This window comes from Lepisosteus oculatus, chromosome 2 (genome assembly GCF_040954835.1).
Source record: "Lepisosteus oculatus isolate fLepOcu1 chromosome 2, fLepOcu1.hap2, whole genome shotgun sequence".
NCBI classification, from domain to species: Eukaryota; Metazoa; Chordata; class Actinopteri; order Semionotiformes; family Lepisosteidae; genus Lepisosteus; species Lepisosteus oculatus.
In genome coordinates this window covers 49,220,540-49,248,037 of record NC_090697.1, presented here as the reverse complement: position 1 = coordinate 49,248,037, position 27,498 = coordinate 49,220,540, and the positions used below count along the sequence as shown (strand labels likewise).

Here is a 27,498-nt window from a genome sequence, read left to right as displayed (position 1 = left end):
TCGCATCATCCAGGTGGTGCTACACATTGGTGGTGGTGGAGGGGAGTCCCCATTGCCTGTAAAGCGCTTTGAGTGGAGTGTCCAGAAAAGCGCTATATAAGTGTAATCAATTATTATTATTAAAATATTATTCACGTGTTTGCATTTGCTTTTTTAATTGCACATAAGGATCTACTCGCAGTATTTCTGAACTTGGGAGAAGTGAGCATTACACGTTTGTATAAAGAGTACTGAGTCTCATTTTAGAAGTATATCAGCTTGATGTAAATATTAATACCTTATTGGAGAATTTCAGATTGTTTTACCAGAGGTTACAGCTTAATAGATCATAAACTTGCCATGACCTTCAGTGGCAATTTTTTCTGACTACAGAGGTATTATAATTTTTGGATGTAGGAAATGTTGGTTTATTGCCTGTGTAGTAAGGATTTTTTAGTTGTTCAGCATTTTGTGGCAAAGAGCTAATTAAATGCTGGCATGATTGTGGGGTGGGTCTTCTAAATCAGTGGAATTAAAATAAAATGTATATATTAGAATTTATGTACAGTATATATAGCTTATATATGTTTCATTTTTCCTTTCGGAACATGTCATTGCAGTTATTTGTCTGGCTATAAAATCTGAAAATGGTGAGGGTTTTTTGTTTTCTTTGGGAGTTTCTCTGGGGACTTTTTTTGAAATACCTTTGAGTACTTTAAAAGCTGTTACTAAGGTGATTACAGAAGGTTCTCCTTTAGAAACCAGAGTATAGTGTCAGTGTTTTGCTCAATGATTAACTACGTAATGAAGAAACAACATCCTGTACAGCTTGTCTAATAGGGCATGCGTTTTCACTGGTTAGCGCTTAATACCTGGTCATCTTAAGAAGACTGATAATATATACCTTTTGACATAGTAAATTACTATGTTTCTTTAAACTCTAAAAGGCTTTGGTTCTGGTAATTAGATGCGTTTATCTGTAAGTATTCATTGGAAGACCTGCTTCATTACTTCATACACTCATTGACTTCTTAACCTGATCGACAAACATTAACTACTTTGTGTCTCATTTTGCTCCAGTTAATTTTTTTAAGTTTTGACTTAATTATTAAGTTTTACTTTATTCCTGCTGACTTCCTCACAATTTAAAGTAGTTGGTGTTATGTAGTGTATTTGCCTGTACTTGCATATGCATGTATATGAAAATTGTACATGTTATGCCAAGTTTTCAAGAAGTAGATGTTTCAGTTAAGTTTCTTTTGCCTTTAAGAAGGGTGGGTTTAAAGTGTCAGCATGTCACATGGCTGACTTATTTTTATCTCACCTCTCCTTTTTTCATTGCAAACAAATGCCTAAAGTTCCAAAAAAGATTAACAGATTAACAATGTTCTGATGTAACTGCAAACAGAATTACTCGGCCAGTAATTTCTCTTATTTCAGAGAGCCCACGGTGTCTTCGGATTTTACTTACAGCCTTGTACATCTGGAATCGTGTTGCTGGTACTGACTCATTCTCTTCCTTTGTTGTACATTTTGTTGGCTTGGTGATATATAATTGACGACTGAGTTGTGTAACGGTACTGACCTTTAATAGTAAATGTGGTAACACACACATGATCGCCATATTATTGAATTATGTTACCAAACAATTTAACTTCCTTGTTGCTCCTATATGTGGATTAATTTCCACTTTATTAACTATTTCATCCCTGTTTGACCACGTGCCACCTAAAATGAAGGGGGAAAACGTTTTTTTTTTCCATCACCACATGAGAACGTCTTGCTTGGGATTAAAGCCAAATTAATTGTGTTTACTTGGTTCTTGCACGTGAACTCTGCCTTGCAAGCTTTTAAATCTCAGGGAATATCACCAGTGCTGCATGGTGAATAAAGTGACAGTGCTCTCCTTCAGTCCAGCCCGTGGCACCGTGCCAGTCCCGATGTGCTTGAAAAACAAAAAGACCACATCATTTTTCTCGAGGAGACCATGCAGGCCTGTGATGGCCTAGCCTTGCAGTATGCCACGTTCTCAGAAAATCTGGAAGAGCCCACCTCTCTTACAGCACTCCATTGTGATCTCGAGTGTCAGATACAGGAGGCTGGTTTTTCATTGCACATACCGATTTTTAATGAATCTTTTTCAGTCTTTAACTTAACCTTTTAATGAAATAGCTGTGTATGATAACGCTCCATTATCATCATCATTCCATTTTTGGAAGATCTATACATGTAAACAAGTAATGTAACGCTGAATAATTTTTACAGCAAATCTATTTTGGTTTACTTTTCTGAAATTGTCTGAGCTCTACAAGAAATTAATTTTCAGCGTTTTTTATTTGCATTTCTAAAAGCTGAAAATATTGTAATATTAAGCCCTAAATATTTTATTTTGGAAATAATATTTTACCTGTCTACGCTGATAGATCTCTTACAATCCTACTGTTAAATGCTTAGGCCATTATATTTGCTGAGGTTGAGTGTTGAATTTCTAACCATGAATTCTGTTGTTCGAACGAGTCACCTCATGTACCCTATGAATAACTATCCTCATATGAACTGTCACAAGAATATTACATTTGCGTTTGACCCCACGTTCAGAAGCATGTGCCTGGTAGCTACAGTAGCTATGTAATGATTTTGATCGCAAAACTCATGTGGTTGTGTGAAAATAAATTTTCATGAATAAATCATAATCTATTCGCAATCTCAAACTTTTCTGAGGCATCTATTTCCATCTGCTCTTGATGTTTGTAGTCACCGCTTGTGTGGAGAGAACTAGGTTTGTAATACCAGTCTGCAAGAAACAATTTGGTCTTTAGCTGATGTTCGGAAGAAGTTTCAAAGAGGTTATTTAAGAAAAAATAATTATTTTACCGTTTGGAAAATTGAAGCTTAGCTCAGTGTTGATCGTCTGTTTTTTTCCATATTTCATTTAAGCCCTTTGCTGACTATTAGGCCAGAGTATACTGATATTTTCTTTTCTAGAGCGAAAGTATTCTGAACACACAACAAAGTCCAGCCACAACCTGGAGTTTTGCATAATGTAATTCCTGTTCTGTTGGGTGTAGAGTGATGCCATAAAAATACTTCTAATAGATTTATTGCAAATGTTTGTCCCTCTTTTTAAATGTTTTATGATTTTTTTAAATGTCTTGGATGATTTTGTAGGAAAACATTTACTATAAGATCTGATCTGGAATGATGCACGTAGTGATGAATAAATACATTTCTTTTTTTTTTTACTTCGATAAATGCAGTTGTAGCATATGTGCCAAGTAGGCGTGACCCACATGGCAAATTCAGATTTTCCACATGACTGGATATTCTGCCATCAGACAGTTGTGATAAAATAATCAGAACACATTTCAAAGAAATAAAAGTACGAATAATTTAAATATTCCAACCCATGCTAGTGGTGTTACCAGAGGTATTTTCAAAATTTTAACTGTAGACAAGAGGTGTTCACTTGCTTTGTCTTCCTGTTATAAAGTACTTATTAAGTACACATTATGGATCTAGTTTTAAAAGGCAAAGTTGAGTTGATATACATTTAAAATTAAATTTAGTTTATTTTAAATTGCTGGTGCCTTTGTTTGATACAGTGTACAGTATGTATGATACAGTGCATTTCTCTTTTGCAAATGGCCTAGTTTAAATAGGTTTCTTTTGTTTTCTTATCATGAAATATTTAAAAAGATGCGCATCACTCCTGGTGATGGTGTCTTCAGCTGTGTCATGTAGATATTTGGGGAATTTATGGTTATATTAGATTGATGGATTATTTCTAAGTTAGCCCTATCACTTATCTGTAACATGTTTTTTTGCGACTTACGGTAATGACTGAAACCTGCTTTGAGTTTCAGATGCATTTGAGCCCAGTTTCATATTTTTAACAAATGAAGATGCAATCATTAAAACCGTTAGAAAGCTGCAATTCTAAGTAAAATTAAAAGTAATTTGTAATTCAGCGAGCTAAAGGCAAGTTGCTGAACGTCTGAAGGAGTATAGTCACTGTTGTAAATGCTCACATTATTATTAATACTCTAATAGCTACATTTTGTGTGTTGTTCACAGTGTAATGCTGTTTAGGGAAATAGATTTGTGTGTTTAAATGAAAGTGATATTATAAGGATTAAATTAATTGGGATTCAGTGTCTGGCTGATTCATATCTGATGTGGTGTAACAAAGAGCATTATAATAATAGTACATTTATGTGGCATGAAATTAAACTTCGATCACATGGTCTCAGATTAATTTTTGCAGCTGTAGCAGTGAACCAGCTACTGTACGTGGTTTACAAATGTCTATTTGAATGTCATAGTTGGAATGCTCTCTTTTTAATTATTTGTTTTGTTGTGTGGTAGATAAGTAGTTATTTACAAGGTAAGAAAAAATAGCTGGGTTGTTTTTTATGCTTTTTTATTATTCAGTAGCTTGTAAATTTCTACAAATGTGCCATTTAAGAATGACTTTAAATTCCTAGTATTCATGTAGTTAATTTAATAAGGTTTTAACAGTTTGTATGAAAAGGCTAGTTCATGTAATGAACTGCATTTGACTACAATAGGTGTGCTTGGTGTAACAGAAGTTCCATAAAAGCATATGAATAGAGTTAATAACCTGTTTTTTTTATAGCTGCCACTGGAAATAATATTAGCATACATACAGGAAAAAAAAAGTAAAAGACGCCACTGGAATATTTCAGCAAGTATAGTGGGTGTGTAGGGGTTTATGTGTAACATGACAGACATAATTTAGAAAACACTGTGAATTTTTGTAAAAGAAAAAGTGTTTCTTTGGAATTAAAACTGCCAAAAGGTGACTTGCTGAAGTGGTATGCCAATAAAAGAGCCCGGTCTTGAGAAACAGTTTCTATATTAAAACTATTTGTAACTAATTGGACCACAGTGGAGACGATTCTTGCTCAGAATGCTACAGTGGTGAAATCACTGCCATTAGGAATTTATCCTATTTGACTGCAATTCAAAAAATGCGCATGGAGCCACAGCTTCAAACAATGAAGATTTGTGTTAAAAAAAGCTCAAAATGTTTCCCATGGTCCAGGATCATGTATTTTATATTAGCGCTATTGAAGAAAAGCCATCAGCTGGAGTACATATCTAATACTTACCAAACAGACGTAAACTGAAGGGCGTCTGCTGTTTGGCTGTGTCCAGTGTTGGAACATCACTGGTAACAGTACACGGTACACTAGGGTGTGTCGGTGACGAACCGTCTTCCTGCACTCTTGCCAGGGCTCGGATGATTGCTTGGTGAAGATCTGGGCGACAGACGATGGGCGTCTGCTGGCCACCCTGCGAGGACACGCGGCGGAGATCTCGGACATGGCTGTGAACTACGAGAACACCATGATCGCGGCGGGCAGCTGCGACAAAACCATCCGAGTGTGGTGCCTGCAGACCTGCGCCCCCCTCGCGGTTCTGGAAGGCCACGGCGCGCTCATCACTTCACTGCAGGTGAAGGGTCATTTCGTGCCAGCCTGCGTCTGGTGCGAGAATGCATGCTGCTGTCAGGTTCACTGCGATTTCTCTTAGAGCGACTGAAATCCCATTGTGCGCCTACATCCTGGACAAGAGAATGTAATGTGGTACCTTTTTATACAAATCCGTATAACTAGGTCAGCTCCTACAAAATACAGATGTCTTTTTGTTATTGGGCTCCTGATCAATCCTATAAAAACATATTTGTTTAATTTTTCATTAGTAACATTAATTTATTAATGGAATAGTGCATATATTTGTGTAGTTTGTGTACATTGCTGTTATTTATATAATTATGCTATATATGTAATTTTGTTCTGTGTGATTCACAGCTTATTTTTTAAATGATATATCAGGTGTTTCTTTAATGCCAATTCAGTATCATACTTAAAATTACAGCGGAGTCAAATACAGGTACATCGTTTTCATGTGTTTTAGATGCATTTTGTATTGTGTAATTTGTTGTAAGCTGTTTTGTTAATTCCGTTCTCCCACATTTTACAGTAAGCAGCACAGTAACACTGAAAATGTACAAATTTAAGGATTACACGTATACCCTTTTACTAAGCCGGTGGGGCAGCTGTGATTGTCGGTTTCCTTGACTGTGGTCTGTGATTGTTTCAGTTCTCTCCGCTGTGCAGTGGCTCCAAGAGGTACCTCTCCTCCACGGGGGCAGACGGCTCTATTTGTTTCTGGCAGTGGGACGCCAGGACTTTGAAATTCAGGTCAGTGCCTCATGTTTATGAGAAACGAATGAGTCCTTAGCAGGAGGGCAGGCCTAGAGGGGTCTCAGAGATGTGTTCTTCTCTTTAACATTAGTTTTTGAAAAGGATCCAGTTGTATCGTTTTCTATGTTTTGGCTGAAAATTAGCAGGTCTTGGTGTATTTTTAAATCTTCGGTACTTTCATCTTTGCAAGACTAACCAACACCTACGATGGGATTCTTCCCTACAGTCCTGGTAGATCACAGCTCCTGAGGCATCTTTAAATCTTCGACAGGGTAACACACGGTGAGAATGGTTAGATTGGTCTGATTTAGGCTTAAGTGGAACTTCTCAGCAGGTGTTCACCTGTCGATGATTTAAACTCCACTTAATGTGGCCTTCCAATATCCTTTCATTCTGGACTTCTTACATGTGAATTCTTACATGTGCTTTGCAATTTAGCCTCCCTCGTAATTTTGTTTTCTAAAATCCTTTTAAAAAAATAACACTATCCGTTTTTAGCAACGACGCCCCAGTGTAGCTTTGCTGCCCCGTGTTTTTACTGTTCCTTCTCATCAAGCCTGAAATGCTCTCTTCACGGTTTAAGAGTCAGCTGGCTTTCACAAATGGGGGAGGGGGGGAGGAGCTTTTTCTGGGGATAAATAGAAACCGAGTTTATCATCTTATTCTCACTAGCCCATAAAAGGGCAATTCTACACATTTTTCTTGTGGTCTTTGTCAAAAGGTCTGACACCCAAGGGGTTGTTTGAACCTTCTATAGCTTCTTATTTTTAGAAAATGTTTTCCTCTTTTCTGCTTTTTTGATGGTTGCCGTTTGTAACTGCTGACATGCAGCATTTATTTATCATGGTTCATTGGTTATATTGCTCTGCCGTTAGTTCTGTAATTAATTGCTTCCTTTCTTTGTTAAAAGGAAGTTGGCGAGCCTTAAAGGTGGCATGAGTCAATTAAGTAACCTTTCTTGACTCGCAAATTCTACAGTCATGCTATGTGTAAGACTCAAAAAAAGGCAACGCTAAGTAACTCTATTAGATGCCAAGGATTGTTTTCTTTCTAACAACCAGAATGTTTCATCTTTGGTATCTGTTGCTCATACAGTATGTACTGAGCAGTTCACATTTTCTGTTTTTTTAGCCTTTTTTTGTTACATAGTCATAGGCACTTCTGCACAGGCAAGGTTGAAGTATGTTTGCAGTTTGTGTGTGTGGATGTACAGCTACAGATAAATGTTGCTGAATCAACGTCACAGTTGCCGACACAAATACCGGCACTCCATGTCTGAGCTTGTGGAATGCACCTAGAATTTTTATCACTACTCAGTAATGTGAATCATTATTTGGTAAATGCAGAAAATATGAAGTTACTGAGTCGAAATTGTGAAATTATTTAAGAATTAAATTTACCCCATATAATTTTTATATAATTTATTTGTGTGTGATTGATAAGGGAAAATGTTGGATACTGATATTTTTGCTTTTTTAACCATTTATAGACCTGTGTTTGTACACTTGCCTGCTTTCAATTAAGACAGCTTAGACAAAAAGATTTTTGAGCGCTTTCTTTAGTTTCTTGCTTTTTTGTAAGAACAAACCAGGGCCCTTATGTAGATGAGGCTTTGTACTGCGATTGGCTCAGTATTTGTCCAGCTAAAACAATAAAACAACCATTGTTTTGAATTGGCTGCATTCTAGCCATTGGGCCAGCTTGGCTTTGTTGGACAAACACTGTGCTTTATTAAAAAAATACATCCTCCAGATTTTAGCAGGCATTTGCAAAAGCAAGCTTGCAGTAGTCATATGACTGTTCCTTTGTGTTCCCAGCCAGCGACCCAGTAAGTTCACTGAGCGTCCCCGACCAGGAGTGCAAATGATCTGCTCTTCCTTCAGCGCTGGTAATGCTCCTTTAGTTTTGTACTAGGCTGCAGTGTAGGTCACTGCTTACTGTCTTTGCATTATTCAATTTGTGCTTGAAAGCTAAAAGGTCTCAGACTGTTTTTGTACTAGAGTGAAAGGAAAGTATTGACGAGTGGACCTTTCAAGCATTCAAAAATTGAAGTAACTCCTAAATGATTATGGCACATGCATAGCTTTAGTTAAGAAAAATATGCACAATGAACCAGAGGTTGAAAATACCAAAGTACTGACCTTATTATGAATACAAAATGCTCCTCACCTCAACATTAATGACCTTTTATTTGACTTTGTCTATTGTGCACTCTTTCTTTGTTTATTACTCCTTCAGGTGAGAAATGGGAATTAGCAGTTGCATTTGAAGTATTGTGAATGTATGTTTTATTTTGATCTCGCGTGTACTACAGAGAGACTAAACGGAATGAATGTCAGCATGCTTAACTTCCTTTTGAAGGAAAAATAGAAATGAAAATAGTTTGCGAATGGTCTGTTAATTTGGGATAATTATTTTGGTATGTGATTACTTTAGCAGAGTAAATAATTGATAAACTGCATACTGTAGTGCGAGCCCTGTGAGGTCTAAACACGCATGCTGAAAAGACTGTTGTGTGTGATAATTTGGCACCATGTCTGAATGTGTTCTTATATTTTCGTGGTGCAGGTGGAATGTTCTTGGCAACAGGAAGCACAGATCACATCATTAGAGTATATTTTTTTGGATCTGGTCAGCCCGAGAAAATATCAGAGTTGGAGTCTCACACGGTAAGTACTTTCCAAGTCTTTATTACAGTACACTTTTGATATGTGTGAATGTACATATGTCTGAAAGGCTCAATCTGATTTCTTTTTTTCTTTTTTTAGGATAAAGTTGACAGCATACAGTTCTCTAACACTGGTGACAGGTAAATTATTTATATATATATAAAGCCTTGCTTTCAAGAGTTGGTTTAATTCACAAGTTATCAGTTCAATTCACTGTTTTGATTCAGTCAGCAAAAATTACCTTTGTGGGACTGAGACTCAATTTTGCACCTGCTCAGCAAATGCAAGAAAAAACACAATTACAGGTAAATCTGGAGTTTGAGCAATTCTCCATCCCCCTTAAATCACTCACACAATTGCCTGTTTAGAAATGGGAATTTCATTGGCTTTCCAGATGAATTTAATCTTAATAATGTCAACTGAAAATCAACTATTTTGGGAATATCATTTTCTTTGATGTAGTATTGCAGTAACTGAAGTCTTTGGCGGCAATGTAAGATCCCAAGGGATTTTTGAAAATGGAAAGAGAAACTATAATCCAAAACTGGCTCTAATGGGATACATGAAATGCTGAAAAACTAAAGGAGATGGCCCAAGCAAAGCAGAATAGTAAAATTAACACTGATGCTGCCTGTTCTGCCTTTTCAGTCAGAAACATTTTTGAACTGTTTACATTTCTTGGTCACATTTTCTGTGCCATATAAGAACAGGTACAGAATATAAAGTACATTAGGATTTGTTTTTTGTTGAAAAACCTCTATGGCTATTGTTCATGAGAGAACCTCTTCAAAAATCAATTTTTGACACTGCTTTTTGTTCAGAATGCCCTGGACTGGATGTCCTTCCTTATTTCTGTGATCCACCCCCTGAATTAGAACTTCTCTGTTAGCAAAGGAAATTCATTTTGAGGATCTGAATTAATCTGATTTTACAGTTTGATGGTTAATTAACATTTTAAATGTCATCCTACTAAACTGTCCTGATTTCTCGATTAAGCCCTGTAAATTATTAAGTACACCGTTGATTCCATATTTTCAGTAGTCTTACATCAGAATAAAGAAATGCCCTTTTACATTTGTAGGTTTTTCTGTAGAACTATTGAGCAGAGCAGGAGTTTCTGTTCAGTTAAAAACTGAAGAGGGAAAATAAACTAACTTTGGAGCCCTACAGTGAGGATGATGCAGCAGAGTTTTAAAAACAAATAAACCAAGAACTATGTGACCTTGTGAGACTTTGCAATTTCTCACATTGCCTTAGGTTTTTGATGGAGAGTCCTACTTGCAGAGCCTTGTAGAAGTATCCACGCCCTACCTTTGTTGTTTCCATTTTTGTGAAATTTGAAAAAATAAAGCTTTGCATTTTTTTAAACTGAGTATTTTCTTCAAAATCCAATTGAAGATTTCTATGGGTAAAATTAATTTCTGAATATGTCAACTCAATTTAAAGAGAAAAGAATGCCGGCTACAGCTATTTCACCAAATATTCATTATAGCCATACGGCTCTGCCAACCTTACTGTTGGCTTGTCCAATTATGGAGAGCAGTTTTCATGACTTTTCAAGTTAGGGCTGTGACTGGGCCACTCAAGGACACTCAGTTTTTTTATTCTTTAATAGGTACATTTTTTATTATTCAGTGTAGCATTGACCTTGTACCTTGGATCATTGTTCTACTAAGAGGTGGATTCTTGTCCCAGTTTTAAATTTGAGGTAGTTTTTTTTACAAAGATTAGCCAAGATTTTGCTCCATCTATGTTCCTGTCAGTCTGGATTGATACTACTAATAATAGTGGCAGTGGTAATACAGTAACCTACTCTGGAATTCATAAATGTTACTCCCATTTTAATTATACACTTTTACTTACAAAGAGAAAGGCAAATAGCAAACTGTAACGTTTTTGTAAATTTAGAGTATCTTATAAAGCATCCTGGTATGTCCTAAATACCGGTATTGAAAAATATCATGTTGTAAAGTAAAAGCAGGTGCTGCTAAATGCAGGGTTATGCTTGAGCAAATTGAATGAGTTGAACTGAGCTGAGGATTGTTTTGCCCTGCTGTCCTTTTTCATTTCATAATAAACCAGAATTCTCTGATTGTTATTACATTCTTTCCTTCTGGTGAAATAGAATGGAAAGAAGGCTTTGAATTGCTTACATTCCTGCTTGTTTATTTTTCCAAGTTCTCTTCATGTTCTTCTTGCCCATCAGCCACAGATTCCACCTTTTACTCATGTCCTACTGTTGCATTATGACTGTGTTGTACAGCTTAAAATTAGATTGATAAATGAGATTGAGAAATTAATGTCTGCCCATTTTATTGCTACAGGGATTTCATTAAACATTTCATATAAATGAATTCCTCTTATTAAATAAATGAAGGGTCAAGTCTTGTTTGTGCTCAGCCTTGAGGTCTAATGATTCGAGAACGTCCTTGATAAATTTGCCTTCCCTGTTAGCTGTTATTTATCATGATAGATCCTCGGTATGTTTGCCACTTAATTCCATATACCCATTAGAGACTTCATTGCTGAATCTCTGGCAAAACAGTAAGTTTTCATTTTCGTTTAGAAGACTTTTATCTTGAATTTTTCCTCATTTGGAAAACTGTGTTATATATCACTATTTTCCTCATACTGCCTTCACTACACAGATAAGCTTTTCATTGCCCATTTTCCAACTTATTTTTATTTCTGTAGTAATTTTACTTATGTATGCAGTATTATGTTATGTTTTACATGATAGCCAGGGAGGGACATGATATTCCAGATGTGATGGCACTTAAGGATTAGTCCATTTTAGCAATAAGGCCTAGATTAACTGAAAACCTCAGCCTATCTGCCAAATATAAATTGCAAACCCAGTACTTCCTGGCAGGATTCCATTGGATTTAAGGAAGAAGTCTTTGCCAGACAAAAATCAGCAATTATGGCCTCCTGAGTGGCTTAGCTGTTAAAGGCCATCGTTTCGAGTATGTGAAGATTTTTGATCCGACTGGTTATCTGTTTTATCAGCCGACTATGACCAGGATTCCCCAAGTCGTGATTCACAATTCGAATGTGGCCCAAAGTCAGTCATGGCAAAAGTTGTTTTTGTGATTTGTTTATGGGTTGAAGTTAAGATTTAATAATCCATTAATTTTAATTTTGTGTTTTACAATATGTTGTATACTAGTATTCTAATGGCTAAAGGAACAGGTAGAGGCTGTGGAGCCTGGACACCTGAAGAAGGCTTCACTGCCGAAATGTTGTTTCACTTTGCTTTTCCTTTCAGTGTGGAGTAAACCTTTAGCTGTTCCTTTGTAGCCTACACATCCCGACAGTACCTACTTGAACTTCTTATATTAGTTACAATTAAGGGTAAAGGTGGTTAAAAGTCCATCATTGTGAAAACGTAGTTCAGTTTTAGCTCAACCTTTTGAAAATATTTTTCCCAGAATCTCTGCTTTCATTCGTTCTTTCATTAATGTTCCTGTTGTGTTAAGGTGCACTCTGTGTTGTTGACTTATATAGAAATATTGCATTTTTTCCAAGCAATACATTTCAGATTTTGCAGAAGGAAAATAAAATACTTCAAAAAGAAATCCATGTCATTTAACTACTGGAACTCACAGTCATGTATTATGGAATATTTTCTAAAGGACTGATCTCCTCCTGTTGCCTTGACTTTGCGCTGACTGACCCAGTACTTTAATGACTTTATTTCCAGGGCTCTCAGTGTTTAACCGCTGTTATTTCATCATCAGCCAAGTCGAAGAGCATAGCAGAAATTTGACTTGGCATACATGATGCTGTCATTCTTTCCTTCTGACGTGTGGAACTCCTCAGAGCATCAGGGGCGAGGTTTTTTCTGTTGCTGCTCCCTTTCCTCACTTTGCTCAGATCTGCCGAAGTGTAATTGTTCAGCCGGGGCAGCTGTGACGTTGTGTCCATCCGTCTCCACAGGTTTGTGAGCGGGAGCCGGGACGGGACGGCGCGGATATGGCAGCTCCACCAGCAGGAGTGGAAAAGCATCCTGTTGGACATGGCCACCAAGTTGTCTGGGTGAGTACCCAGCAATGCCACCAGAGCTCTGAAGGGCTTTTTGTTGCCATCTTTCATCTAGCCTAAGCTGCTTCAACTTTCACTCTAAATTATAGAGCGAGATAAGAATGTAGGAGTTGGCATTGGAGAAGTGTAAGACCTCGTTATTTGTATGTTTTTGTGGCCACCGTGTTGTCTGGGTGCGTATCCTGCGACGTACAAAAACCTTAAACCAACACAGCCACCACTACTTTTAAGTGGTTTTTTTTGTTGTTGCTCGTCTGCACTAAGCTGCTTCATTAACCAACTTTCATTATAAATTATGCAGCGCTGCCCGCTTGTAATGTGGGGGTTGGCGTTTGTGAAGCAGAAGGCCACATTATTTGTGTGTTGTGTTACAATGAGTGCTGGCATTTTTGTTTCCGAAATGATTTCCAGAGCCCGCAAGCCGCACTAACAGATTTATATGTAACAGATACCAAGCCAGCACCACTCTTTCTTGTTCATTTTATTTTTTTTAATGTTCTAAAGTATAAATAATATAGAATCCAAGGATGGTTCATGATGATGACATTTGAAAACAAATAGGAAATAAGTTTTTACTCTTGGAAAGAAAATGTAAAGCAAATATATGGGCAGCATAAGTGCTGCATGTTCTATAGTATCGCAATTCAGTGTTTTAGGTTTTAGTTCATTTTTCTTGAGTTTCTTTTCAACATCTAATCTGCTCTGTTTAGTTTAAAACTGATTTTGACATTGCCTATTTCTTGCTTTGTCTGACTGGAGGTTGAAGTGCATATGTTGTGATTTTATTAATCCTAATAATTAAGGTTATTCTAAGCAATTTTGATTCACATAATGTAGTCACAGTGGTATAAATGTATCTATGGAAAAAGAGAAGGGCGTGACATGACTGAGGGCTCACATTATCTGAAAATATGAAAGCACCTCAGCAGTGATCTGAGTTTTAAAGGATCAAGAACACATTTTAAATCGGTAACTACTCTTGTTGTGGCTTGTTAACAGGTCAAAAATAATTTTAAGTTAAAAAGCTACCTATTTTAGTTAATAGGCCATTTTTTTTGCAAATGTATCCACTGTTTTTCTTTACAAGACATATACACCATACTTTATCAAATATACAAACCATTCTGAAGCTGTTTGACCTGAAGTTCTATTTCCCCATGTAGAAAAAAAACATTTTAAAACTTCACAGCCACCTCAAGTGTGCTTTAAAAATCAGGCTTATTATCAAAGTGCTTTTCAAGTTTCCCTACCTATGCTCACAGTGTTGTACCAAACCCAGATTCCTTGTTAATGGTCCTGCAGATATCAAGAAAATAAAAGTATAATAATTACTGGTACGAAATACAGCACTTGATTCCCCTTGAACAGCCATTCTTGAAGTCGTACCGTGAAATGTCTTATCTTTGGGTCAGTCACACAATATTCTCTCTGGTGTTGTGTGTATCTTTTGAAAATGCTGCTAGGGTCTCAATTTTTCTCACTCTGTCCACCAGACCAGTTTTCACTTTCTGCTCAGTTATGCTTCGTACTGTTTTTCTGGAGTGTTTGAGTCAACTTTCATTCACTGAGAAATTGGGGAGCAGTGGTCTGACCGTGTTTGAACTGATACCACACTGTAACTGGTCACATGATAAAGGGGCATCGCATTGCATCTAAAATTATTTTCTTTTTTACATGGGATTTAATGTAATTTAGATTCACCACATGAATTTCAGTGAAACCTAAACTGAATGAATATATAATCTGTAATAGTAATAAGAAAGAACATTTTCTGTATTACTTGATTTTTTTTAAAAAGTGTTCTCCTGATCTCTGAAATACCTTAGTTGTATGAATCTTTTAGTGTGTGGTGTATAGTTAATTTAGTGAAAAAATGATAGCTAAAGGAACATTCCCCTCCCTTTTAGTTGAGCGCTATAGTTTGTCTTTGTGAGAAAGAAGAAACAGATGCCCCCTTTACTACTGTTTCCACAGTTTTGAAGGGTTGAGGTCTATAATTCAGAACTGTGTGCACACCTTATTTCAGTTCAGGGCTTTTAAGGATATAATGCAACAAGTGGATGATGCTTTTTCAGCAGTGAAGTAAAGAGTAACAGTGCATTCTGAGAGAAAAGCAAAAATAAACTTTGACATGTAATTGGTCATCTTGCAAGGCTGCAATTTGACTTTGCGCCTGTAATGATCTGCAAGAGAGAGTTTACCACCTGGTCCCTGATAGCTTTTATATATGTCTATATGTTGTCCTCTTTTCCGTAAGAGGCGACTCCCTTTATCCCCCACTGAAGTGCAGCTCTCCTCCTGGGAAATGTGCAGGAGCCATTGTGCTCCCGCGGCCCCACTACACAGTGAATCAGGTGGAGAGCTGAGAAATGACTGCGCCCTGATGAAATAAGGAGGATTTTAATTGTACCCAGGTTGTGTAACCCCAAAGTCCACTTAAGTCATGTTTCATTTGGTTTGAACATCCCTAGGCTTCGGGAGCACCAACTTTAAGATCTTGTTCTAAAGTATCGCCTGAAAGTTGTCACCTGCAATAGCGTAATTTCCTTTGTAAATGTATTTTGGCACTGAATTGGAGGATTTGTCCTGACAGGAGAGTGCCTCCTGCTGGCTCGTTAACACCACTTTCAGCAGTGATCCTTGTTATCCTTGGAGTCTCCTTCCCAGGTACCGACCTAACATAGGCTTGATTAGCTACTGATGTGATCAGGTTACGGGGTGGAAAATTAACTCTCTCTTGAGAGTGTTTCCCCCCCACACACACACACCATTTCTTCAAGGAGGTGATGTACAGTCTGTACACACACGTCGTGTACCTGAATCATCTTGAAATTCTTAGATAAATTGTATAGCTGATTTAATAATAAAGGCAAGATGCAAGTTCAATTATGTGACCAAGTTGAGAAGCTTCGTTTAATTTGGATGAATTTGCCTGACTGAGAACATATGAATAATTCAATTTTCCTGGAAATGTATTTGCCTGGGATTTTTTTTTTTACTGAGCTTAACAAAAGGCAAGGTGTAAGGAGTAGTTTGTATTAGCCTGTACAAGGATAAGAAATAAAGAAACTCAGATGGTTTGGATGGATAAAGGAACTCATTGCAGGGAGACAAAAAGTAAAAGATAAATTCTATTTTTTTTTTAACTTGCAGTTGGAACTATTTTTTTAAAAATTGTTTTCTTGATTTTCTGTGTGTTAGAAACAATAGGTAATGTTCAAAAGCATATGCTGGACATCATTGAGAGGTCTTAATTTCTGTAAAAGGTACGTGAATATTATCAGAATAGATCATACAAACAGATAAGCATCTAAATATTTTTTAGGCCTTAGCAAAAAAACATGGCTACATGTCTTATCTGTGTGTATCACATTATCTAGTTTTGTGATGTCCCTTATAGTTATCAGATTATAATTGTCACTTATCATGTTTAGGATAGAAGATATAAGTAAACATGCACAAGTCATTTTTGATGGCTTCTGATTGAATGAAGATTTACACTTAAACAGAAAAAATATATTTAATATTTATCATAAAATGCTATGTTTGGTGAATCTGCCATTTCCATTTTATTGCATGTTCATGTGGTGTACAAATTGGATTCAGCTGTGGAACTGCTGAATTACAGACACATCTAGCGCTTTGTTTCATGTCGGGAACTCTTTTGTGAAACAACTCTCCCCAGTGTGGCTGTAATGTTTCTCCACTGCACACCCTGCGTGTGGCACATGATGGCACACATCATCTACTGTTTGTGGCGAGGAACTACAGAATAAATATTCTGAGACAAATAGTGTGCATATTCTGAGAAACATGTCAAATATACCCATTGTATACATTTGTATTTTTACTGTTTTATTTTCTGTGGCACTGCTTTGGATTACACATTTTAATTGATTTTGGTTCCAAGTTACATCAAGCACTTAGTCTATTTAAGGCCTGAAGGTTCCAGCTCTTCTTGAACCCAAGACTGTACCCAGATTGTAACAGATATACTTGGCAGGCAAGGGCTGAATTGTCCTTTGTTCCTCTCTACAGTATCATACATCACTTTTTTCTGTCTTTTGCACTGACTGGAGCAGAGTAATAACACACAAGTTGTTTGCCCTGACCCTTAGTCCACTTACAGCTGAGCCATTACTGTGCTGTGATGGAGGTACATGGGCTAGTTCCCAGAGAAATAACTAGCAGAGCCCTAATGGCTTAGGTACACCAGTGGAAAAGTGGTATACTGTAAGTCAGTTTAACATAGACTGCTAAAGATGTGCCCCTGATAAAGCACATGTGACAGTGAATTACTTGATGGTCTTTAAAAAAAATAAGTTAATAGATCTGGTTGGATAAGCCGGTGTGTTTTCACTATTCATACACTGTACCTTGGTAACGTGACTTCACATTCTCTTTATACTTTCTTTTTGATGGTACCTTATCTGATACAGAACGGCCATGCTTTCTTTCTTGGTAGACCTCGTCTTTCCTCCTCTTTTAACAGTTTACTGTGAGTGCACTGTGAGCAGGTGTACTATTGTAAAACAAAATACTTCTCAACTTTTTTCTAGGAACAATCCACCGCCCGTAGAAGACAAAGTCAATAAACTGAAAGTCACAATGGTGGCCTGGGATCGACATGACAACACGGTTATAACAGCTGTGAATAACCTTACGTTGAAGGTTTGGAACTCCTATACTGGACAGCTCATACATGTCCTAATGGTAAGTAATGATGCAGTTTACCTTTGCTCTGTTATATAAAAAAAGTGAAATGTTTGTAGGACGAGGTGGTTGGCATTGCTGCCTGGGAACGAAAAGGGCCCTGGGTTAAGTCTTGGATATGTGGTGCTATCTGTGTGGAGTTCGCATGTTCTCCCTATGTTTGCATGGGTTTCCTCTGGTTGCTCTGGTCTCTCCTGCAGTCCATACTGGTAGGTTGATTGGCTTCTGGGAAAATTGGCCCTGTTGTGAGTTTGTGTCTGTGTGTGCCCCACAATGGACTGGCATGCCGTCTACTCCTCAATCTTGTGTCCATTACTTGCTGGGATAGGCTCTGGCTCCCCCATCACCCTAAATTAGAACAGTGGCTAGGAAAGGGATGGATAGATGGGAATGTCTGTGTTTGTTGTTTTTTCATATGTTAAGGAGAGGTTAAAGTGTAACTGGTGAAACATGAAGTTCTAACACTTTTCTTCTACATCATATCTGGGATAAAATCCATTTAAGCTCATTTGCCAGAATTGAAAATGACTTGAGACCAAGACATTCTCTTTTTTTTTAACACATCCCTTATTCTACCAACACAACTGGTTACAAAATTTCTGCTCCTAGGCAAAACACTAACTCAATATTATTTATATAAATTGTGCATTCAAAATATTCTGCACCATAACTAGTATAATACCCTTACAATGTCTAATTTCTGTTAAGATAAACGTGGGAACACTCTTCAGTGTTTATTCAATGGACTGTATGTTGTTTTACAGGGACATGAAGATGAAGTTTTTGTACTCGAACCTCATCCGTTTGATCCCAGAGTGCTCTTTTCCGCAGGACATGATGGGAATGCCATAGTATGGGACCTTGTAAGAGGAGTCAAAATTCGCTCCTACTTCAATATGGTAACTGGAAAACTTTTTCACTGCTTTTCAGTTTCTTGTATAAGTTTTCGGGATTATATCCTGACAAATAAAACCCCTTTTTTGATTATTTCAGGCTGAGACCTACAGTACAGTATGCTCTTTTTCTTCTGTTTCTATCTGTCATAAATCTCTGTGGTAACTGTTTTCTTGAGTCATTCTTTAGTGCAGTTGTAACTCAAACTTACTGTATATTCGACTATTTTGAATTTTAGAAGTATTTCGGAACTGATAGTTGGCAAAATCATTCTCTTAGAATGATCATTTGTATGCTTGTAACAGTGATGATAATTAAATTGTTGATAACATGGTTCCACATGATAACAAGGCTTCAACAATTTTAAGGAAATATATTTCAAACTGTTTTGTTTTAAATCCCAACATTCAAAACTTCTTGCTTCTTTCTTTAATTACGTGTGTTATAAGAGTAAATATTGAAAGTTTAACTTCTTTCTGAAGCCGATTCTGTGGAAGATGCATTCTGTATAGCCTGCCTTGTCTGAGGAAACCCTGTGCTTGTTGCTGCTTGTCAGATCGAGGGCCAGGGTCACGGCGCAGTGTTCGACTGTAAGTGCTCTCCAGATGGACAACATTTTGCCTGCACCGACTCTCATGGGCACCTCCTCATTTTTGGCTTTGGCTCCAGCAGCAAGTATGACAAGGTAGCAAATCTTTTTGTCTACTCCTGTTCTGAATGACTCATTCAAGTGCCGGAACCTGTGCCTCCTGTGGGGTCAGACTTTGCTAACTAACAGGTATCTTATGGGTGTCCAAGAAATTATGCTGCCGATAGATGTGAATTCCTTAGTAAAACCAAGTTTATGCCTGAAGGTTATGGAAATTTTCAGATAAGATAACAGAAAAGGCTAGTTCAGAGTTGTGAAATTTCCAGAACACAAGGCTCTAACAGAATGCATGCTTGTATACAAAATGCTTTTCTCTCACACCTCCGCAGAGAGTTTGTGAGTTGCTGGGTTTTTTTGAAATCTTCCTCACCTCTGCTTCGCTGAGACAGAATGGTTTAAACTGAATGCCAAAGAACATGAAGTGAGAATTGTTCATAGTGGTGCTCTCAGAGATGGAAGGAAGTTCCAGCACATTTGTCTTATAAACAGAAAGCTGTAGATGGGAAGATGGTCAAAGACGACTGAAAGAGGTTCTGGTCAGAACTTCAGGACAGATGTAGAATTGTAGAAGATGTGTCAGAAGTTCAAAGATGTGGAATCGCATTGGGAGTGGCATGTGAATATCTTGATTTTTTTATTTCTGTGGAAATAAATTAAAAGTTAGTCCACAGTCAGTTGTTTGAATTCGATATTGATAATAATGTTGGCTTCTTGGGTAAGTTTGACTGAGTTAGTACTTTTTTTTCTTTCTGTTGACTATTAAAGAATAGGTATGCTCATTTTCTCACTTGTTTGCACCCAGATGATTTCATGTAGTAAAAATACAATAAATATTTTGTTTCCCATGTAACATTTCTGCTGTTAATTTTCATCTAAAAAACAGTTGGGGGGGGGGGAAAGGTTTTGTTAGAGAAAAGCCTTGATACAGTAATATGTCTCTGGAATGGTTATACAGAAAGCAAAATATTAATATTTGAGTATTAAGATTTTATTTCACTTCTCCTTTCTATGATTGTTCCTTACTCTCATATGCATTTGCGAAGTGTGTGGTGCTGGAAGCTGATTGGGATGATGGTGAAGCAGAAAGCAAAGAGAACATAATTACAGCTTTCTCCTGCCATGTTATTCTTGGAGGTTTCTGAGCAAAGCACCCTGGTCTTACAGGGAGGAAAACCACAGATGTGGGTTAATTACTGTCATGCTCCACTGTACTCTGAAACTGCTAACTGCTAAAATTAATAATTTGACCTGTCACCAGTGGTCTAGGAATGTAAGGTGTCACCAACATATAGGAGTACCGAAACTAGAATGAGTGTGAAAGAGACAAACATAAAAAAGAAAATCAGTCCTATTGGATAAAGAGAAAATGTGCTACTGTACATTTCGTGATGCATATTCGTTTTTGTAATAGTACAGTGTACCCCACTTCGGTGTGCAAACGTACAGAGCCTAAGGTTAAAATGCAATATTGGAACTTTTTTAAAATATGCAGATAGGAAAACCTTTCTGAATTTGTTTCATTGTTAACCGAGCATGTTTATGAATTATTCCATGTGTTTTTTATCTCCGGGTCACAGCAATGACATCCACCCTGTCATTCACTCAAGACAGTTTTTTCTCTCGGCTTTCTGAGTTCGGCGTGTTGAGGGGGTTTTGCACTCTTGGCCGTAAGTTCGCTCCCTTTCCGTGTTCCAGATCGCAGATCAAATGTTCTTCCACACGGACTACCGGCCCCTGATCCGTGACGCTAACAACTACGTCCTGGATGAGCAGACCCAGCAGGCCCCGCATTTAATGCCTCCCCCGTTCCTGGTGGACGTGGATGGCAACCCACACCCTGCGAGATTCCAGAGGCTGGTCCCCGGGCGGGAGAACTGCCGAGACGAGCAGCTCATTCCGCAGATGGGCATGACCTCCTCAGGTGGGAGACTGCACTCGTCTTGGTCCTGGGCACAGGCCGTGGTGCGAGGAAAGAGGGAGGGGGGCCTTAATACAGCAATGCCGCTCTTGTTCAGGAAATTGTTATAAAGAAAGCAAAATCGCTGGTGGAAATAATAATCACTCATACGTTTTCTCTTAGTAGTGTTTTTTGGCGTGTTATTTTAAAACAACCTTTTTTCATCCTAATAGTTATATGTAAACCTGCTGTTGTTAGTTACCTGTATATACAATGGTATATACAATAGGCTTTGAGGGTCTGAACTGCTCTTTTGGAAGAGCTATCAGTTTAGGTTGAGCTTGTTTCATACAATTCATTATTTCTTTTTGAGCTTTGAATTAAAGTTTTCTGCAGCTTTTATCTCTTGATGATATGCATTTTATGGTTTACAAAGGAACAAGTAATAGGTTTATTCCATGCTGAAAAGAGAAGAGCGAAAACACAACGTTTCGGCTGTGAAGCCTTCTTCAGGTGTGTGTTGACACACCTGACACACCCGAAGAAGGCTGCACAGCCGAAACGTCTTTCGGAATAAACCTTTTACTTCTTCCTTTGCAAACTACACATGCTGACACAGCTACCCACCTGAACTATTTTGTGGTTTAGTCATCATTGCAAATAAGTTCAAGAATGAGAACAAGAATTTGTTTTCAGCTAACCTGTCTGATTAAATTAACTTCAGGGGATTCAGGAAGAATTTAGGTGCTAGTATTTAACATGATGTATAGTTTTTTCCAGAATAATTAGCTTTGTAGGTTTTCTGTTGACACAAATGACTTTCAGGGAATGTTTAAAGGGTTGGTTTCTCCATGTTCTGCTTTCAGGTCTTTTTTTCGTCCTTACCCTAAGAGTTTCATACTTACTCTATTTAATCTAATTTGAACCAGAGCTGTCCTGCTGCTAGGGTAAACACAGTTTCACAGTTCTGAAATCTGTCTCAAGAAGACAATTATTTGCCTTGCAGGTTTAAATCAAGTTCTCAGTCAGCAGGTTAATGACGGATCTAGTCCCCTGGACACTATGATTCAACGGCTGCAGCAGGAGCAGGATCAAAGGCTGTCTGGGGACGCAGGAAGCAGCAGCTTGAACAGAGGAAACAGAGGTGCAGAATCTGTTTGTTTCTTTAATCTACCTACTGTGTTACATGGTAGTTCCAGAGGATTAGAAAGTACAGTGATGATGTGTAGGAAACCAGAAGAAAATGGAGCAGTTTGAGGTGGTGCTTAATCATATATGTAAATAATGAAAAAGCCAACAATAATCTTAACCTCCGAGACGATCTTTGGGGCGCTCTAGCGATAAGCTTGTGAGCTTATTTTCTTTAAATAGCAGGGATATTCCTTGGAGACTGTTATCCCCTTTTTCCTGGAGGTGGTTTCTTTCTTGAGAACCACCAGCAGAGACTATTTACACGGAGTAAATCATCCCAGTGCTGGGTTTTGAAGGGAACCAAGTCAGTCATTGTTCCAATTTAAAAAAAATAGACTATAAAGTTGCAGATGCTGTTTATTTTTTTCTTTAAGAATTATTTAAAGTGTTCTAAAAAGAAATGAGTAAACCCAGCCTAAACCTGGCGTAAACAGTCTAAAACAATTGCTGAAGAGTTAGCCTATCAAACAATAAATGCAGGCATTGTCTTTGTTTCCAAGCATCCCTCATACTAGCGCTGAGGATTCTGCGCTTTTGTGTCCCATCAGGCTCTGTGGGCTCTACCTCAGAGGTACACTCCCCTCCCAACGTGGGGCTGCGGCGCAGTGGGCAGATTGAGGGGGTACGGCAGATGCACAGCAACGCGCCCAGGAGTGAGATCGCCACCGAAAGGGACCTCGTGGCCTGGAGCCGCCGAGTGCTGGTGCCGGAGTTACCTCCCGCAATAGCCAGGTACCGTAGCGCCCGGCAGGGGATCTATTCAGAAAGACCGTTCCGGAAAATGCCTGCCACTGAATATTGCTTAGGACTTTTCTGTGTGTGTACGTCATAGTGGAGCAAATCAAGTCATGGACCACTGGATTTGGACCGTTGCAGCTGTATTCTGGAGGGACATAAATGATTGTTTGTGTATCTATGTAGTGCGAGTAAAAATATGTGAAAGGCGTGGATCGCCCATAAGATCGCTTAAGAGATGGATGAAATAACAGAAGTAATAAAACTGTGGTGGCTAGTATGAAGCTAGTGGAAAATTGCAATTATTTCATGTAATGTTAGTTTCTACTCCTTCACGAATGTTGGAGTTCAGAAGTTTTTGCAGCATCACGCTTGTGGCCAGAAGAATCCATTGCACAATTTTAAAAAAAGCTGCTATTGCAATTCCTCAGCAAACTTGGCGTGGGTTTTAGCCTGTTGGAGCAACTTTATACCATCTATTTATACAATATTCATTTTTCCAGTAAATGTCAATATTCTATTACTTGATTATTTAGCCAAGAGACATAACATTTCTAAAATCTGATTTTCAACCAGCCCATTTCTGTTTAGAATTTGTTCAGAAGCTAAACAAAGTGAACCTTAATTATATTTATGTGAAATAATTTAGTTCTGTGGGTATATTGTTATTCAGCATTGCGATTTTAATTGAATTCATTTCTTGCATTTGCATTGTAATAGTTTTCATCCCAAAGGACCCCAAAGCACTTTACATATACTGTAAAAGGGGACCCACATCATCCACCGCTGGGTGACACACAGCAGCCACTGTTTGCCAATAGCCCCACTGTCCAACAGTGCAGGAGGAGAAGTGAGAAACTGCTTCACCAGTTGAATCGAGGAGGAAACTTTAAGGAGGCTTTGTTATACTATAATGACTTAGTAGTAAAGGCCTCGAACATCTTGTCCAGAGGACATGACCTGGTACAGCTCAGGGTCCCTGGTCGCTCTGCTGTAGCACAGGTCTTGAAAATTCAGGTCCAGTGTGAGAAGTGGCGCCTGCTAGTCTGCCAGCACAGCTTGTAGCAGGAGGCTGAGTCTCCAGTACTGACCGGTCACGCCCTACAGATGAAACTGCAAGGTGGTAACACTGCTCACTGCTCTTGCCTCCATTTCAAAGCCACGTTTTTGCCTTGTATTTTTTTATGGTTATTTTGATTGTGACCGGGGGCTATCTTCAACGTTACGTGTGATTTCTTCTTCTCTTATATATTTTTTTTGCCCTCAAAATGTAACGGTGCAAAATAAAAAAAGTGAGAGTTGAAGCTGTTTTTAATATTTTTATTTACAGTAAGCAGGAAAAATGGAGGACAGCCAAAGGGGAAGAGGAGATCCGCATTTACAAATCGGAGAAGAAGAAGAGAGCACTGCCAAGTCAGATTCAGAGGGAGGCCAAGGTAAATCCTTCTCATACCGTGTCTCTTTCCTCCCTAATGATGCACCATGGGGCTTTGGCTTTGGCTGCATCATAGGCCTTTCTCTTCTGGGCTTCCTTTGACCAAATTCACATTGTGAATCCAGGCACCAGCAGCCTTTAACCAATTTGCAGTTTCTGTATTCTGTGTTGAGCTTAAATACGGTACCTGTCAGAAATGCAGAGGGAATGATGACCTAGTTCTTCAAGTAGAATTCAGCTACAGCAACATTTCCTTGTTAAGACCAGCAGCCCAGCTTTGTTTTTAATAAAGCAGAAATGAATTTCTCAGCATGACGTCCGTCAGAATGAAAATTGTCCTGATGTTTTCTGGTTCTTAACGTGGGAGAACATTTCCCTCTTTAGGAATCAAAATTTCATTTAGGCGGACAGGGAGAACTGGTTATCTTTTTAACATTGATCTGTTAGATTTTCGAAAAAATATGGCTAAAAATGACGAGCAAGCCACAGTGTAGTGTGCTTAGCTAGTTGTAAGGGCCAAGCAGAGGACACCCCGATTACCTCAACACCCTGCCAGGGGTACCCCAATCACGGTCGGCTGATTACTAAGCACAGACCGAACTGTCTGATGATATCAAGGCGGACGAGTTTAACAAGCACTTTGGAAGATTTACCTGCCTGAGTCACTCTGAAGTCCCCTCACGTTATTTGCCTAGCAGGTATAATGTGCATTCAAAGAATTAAACACTTGCGGTTGTGTAAACACTCTGTTGATTGTACAGTATTCTAGATTAGCACTAAATAAGAGTTATTATTGTAAGAGATATAAGAGCACTTGTGCAATACAGCATGTATTTTGCTGCCTATACATGGCTGAAACATGATGGGACACTGAGCAGTGCTGTATTCTGTAGATGGTTCATTGTGTAACGGAGGAGTGAGTGGAGAATGAGTTGGCTCAGGAAGTGGCAGAAGAGAGAGGGGAGTTAAGGAAAGATGAGATCACTTTATTGGCCATATAAATTTTCTTATATAAGGAATTTGTCTTTTCGCATACCCCAACTTGCTCTCCATGAGACACACAGATACACAGACAGGGAGAGAAGCTTGGGGTCAGAGCGCAGGGTCAGCCATTTATACGGTGCCCCCTGGAGCAGTTGGGGTTATGGGCCTTGTTCAGGGGCCCAGCGGAGTAGGAGTCCTCTGCTGGCTGTAGGATACAAACCAGCAACCTTCCAGCCAGAGGTGCAGATCCTTAGTCACAGAGCCAACGCCCCGCCCCTGACAGCGAGGAGAGAGGGGGTATAGGGGGAACTAGGAGACATTGAGATCGGCAGAAATTGAGTGGTGGAGTTTTTTTTTTTTACCCGGCCGCTCTAGTTTGTGCATGTGATGGTCTCTTGAGTTGAGTAACCCATGGTTATCCTCGCTGCTGAAAGAGGTCATGTTGCAGTTTCAGTAAGCTGCTCCTCCTCCTTTCTAGCACCATGTCCAGGAGCCGGCCGGCGAGGGAGGGGAAGGAAGGAGACCGCAGCCGAACCAGCACAACTACCATACCAGAGCAACCGTGGAAGAGACTGGAAGGCAGGCGGACACGGCCGAGGAGGAGAACAGCTCTTCAGAGGTACCGGACTTGGTGCCTTTGGTTCTTCCATCCATTTTTAACTGTTTTATGAAATTCAGGGCCGTGGGGGGGAGACAGGGCCTATTCTGGGAAGAAGCAGGGTAAAGACACCGGCCCATTGCAGAGGAAACACAGACACGTACACACTCACACCAGGACTAACCTTCACAGAAGCCAGTAAACCTACCAGTGTATCATGGGCCTGTGGGAGGAAACCAGAGCACCAGGGGGAAATTCACGCAAGCACAGGGAAGACGTATAGACTCCACACAGATAGCACCCTGGATCTGGAATTGACCTCTTTGTGATGCTAATCACTGTGCCACCATGCCACCCTCAGTTACAATCTATATAAGCAGTTTATTAATAGAAGCTTTTGTTCAGCTTATTGTGTCCTACCTAATTGAAGTTTCATTTGGTACATCTTTAAGACAAAAAATCCTGATTTTTCTGTCAGGGTAAAATTCCAGAGCATGGCTTTGTTTCTCGCTGCAGTGACAAAACCAAGTTGAATATTAACAGGCAAGAACAGGATTGGCAGATTGGCTGGATCTGAGTAGTCAGTGGCACCAGAGAAGGACTTATCTGCAATAAGATGGGACAATCTGCGAATCGGCATTTGGCAGATATAGAGAACAGCATTTAAGTCGCCCTGTTAGTGCTGTTGTAAATGAAGCCTCAGATATTGCAAAGCCACACAGACCTGTCTGTCTCATCTACAAGAAACTCTACCAGTCCCAAAACTAGAAAGATGGAAGTTGTTGGGGTCTGTACCCTGAGAACTGCCGCAGATAAGCCAATGAGCTCTAGAATCTACAACTGTAGGATGCCTTCCAAGAGCCAAGGTAGTGTGAATCATTACCAGACTGTCTGAGAGCCCTGTGGTGTTGGTTCACATAGATATGAATGGCAGTTATAAAGGAAGCCCAAAATCCTTGCAGAGCAATTTCAGAGGCTGTGCAAACTATTTAAAGACCACACCCAAATCTGTGATCCTCTTGGGCATTTGGGCTGTATCCTGCAAAGGACCACATGTATGGAAAAAACAACTGCATTAGCAGATAACGATGATTATTATAGGGGTTTCTGAAACCTAGCTAATGGAGAGTGACAGGTGCGAATATAATATTAGTGGGTATAGTGTTTTCTGTAAAGATGGATAAGGTTAAGCGAGAGTAAATTCAAATTTAAGGAGATTTCTATACATTGTCGGTTCCCAGCTGATCACATTTTCCATCTGACAACTGGCTAATATTCAACATATAACACTGAATCTTAAGATCACTTTATTAGCCATATACAATTTCTTGCATTAGGAATTTGTCTTTTTGCATACCCCAGCTTGCTCTCCATGAGACACACAGACAAGGGAGGTTTTTCTTTCAAAATATATCATGAGTTTATAGTATTCAGTCCAAAGTGCTGCAAATAGCTGTTAACCTTAATAATTTTTCTTTTT

The 27,498-nt window shown here is 38.8% G+C and overlaps 1 protein-coding gene across 2 annotated transcripts in view; it reads left to right on the top strand.

Moving 5' to 3' along the window:
* phip (pleckstrin homology domain interacting protein) overlaps nucleotides 1–27,498 on the top strand; it is a 76,082-nt gene that overhangs the window by 11,950 nt on the left and 36,634 nt on the right. For both annotated transcript variants that reach the window (XM_015348186.2, XM_015348192.2), the window contains 14 exons: nucleotides 5,236–5,457; nucleotides 6,106–6,206; nucleotides 8,027–8,097; nucleotides 8,778–8,878; nucleotides 8,978–9,018; nucleotides 12,818–12,916; nucleotides 17,482–17,635; nucleotides 18,400–18,534; nucleotides 19,086–19,214; nucleotides 20,874–21,099; nucleotides 22,082–22,219; nucleotides 22,815–22,998; nucleotides 24,332–24,437; nucleotides 25,899–26,039. In XM_015348186.2, coding sequence (XP_015203672.1) covers nucleotides 5,236–5,457; nucleotides 6,106–6,206; nucleotides 8,027–8,097; nucleotides 8,778–8,878; nucleotides 8,978–9,018; nucleotides 12,818–12,916; nucleotides 17,482–17,635; nucleotides 18,400–18,534; nucleotides 19,086–19,214; nucleotides 20,874–21,099; nucleotides 22,082–22,219; nucleotides 22,815–22,998; nucleotides 24,332–24,437; nucleotides 25,899–26,039 — 1,848 coding nt within the window. The remainder of the gene's footprint in view (nucleotides 1–5,235; nucleotides 5,458–6,105; nucleotides 6,207–8,026; nucleotides 8,098–8,777; nucleotides 8,879–8,977; nucleotides 9,019–12,817; nucleotides 12,917–17,481; nucleotides 17,636–18,399; nucleotides 18,535–19,085; nucleotides 19,215–20,873; nucleotides 21,100–22,081; nucleotides 22,220–22,814; nucleotides 22,999–24,331; nucleotides 24,438–25,898; nucleotides 26,040–27,498) is intronic.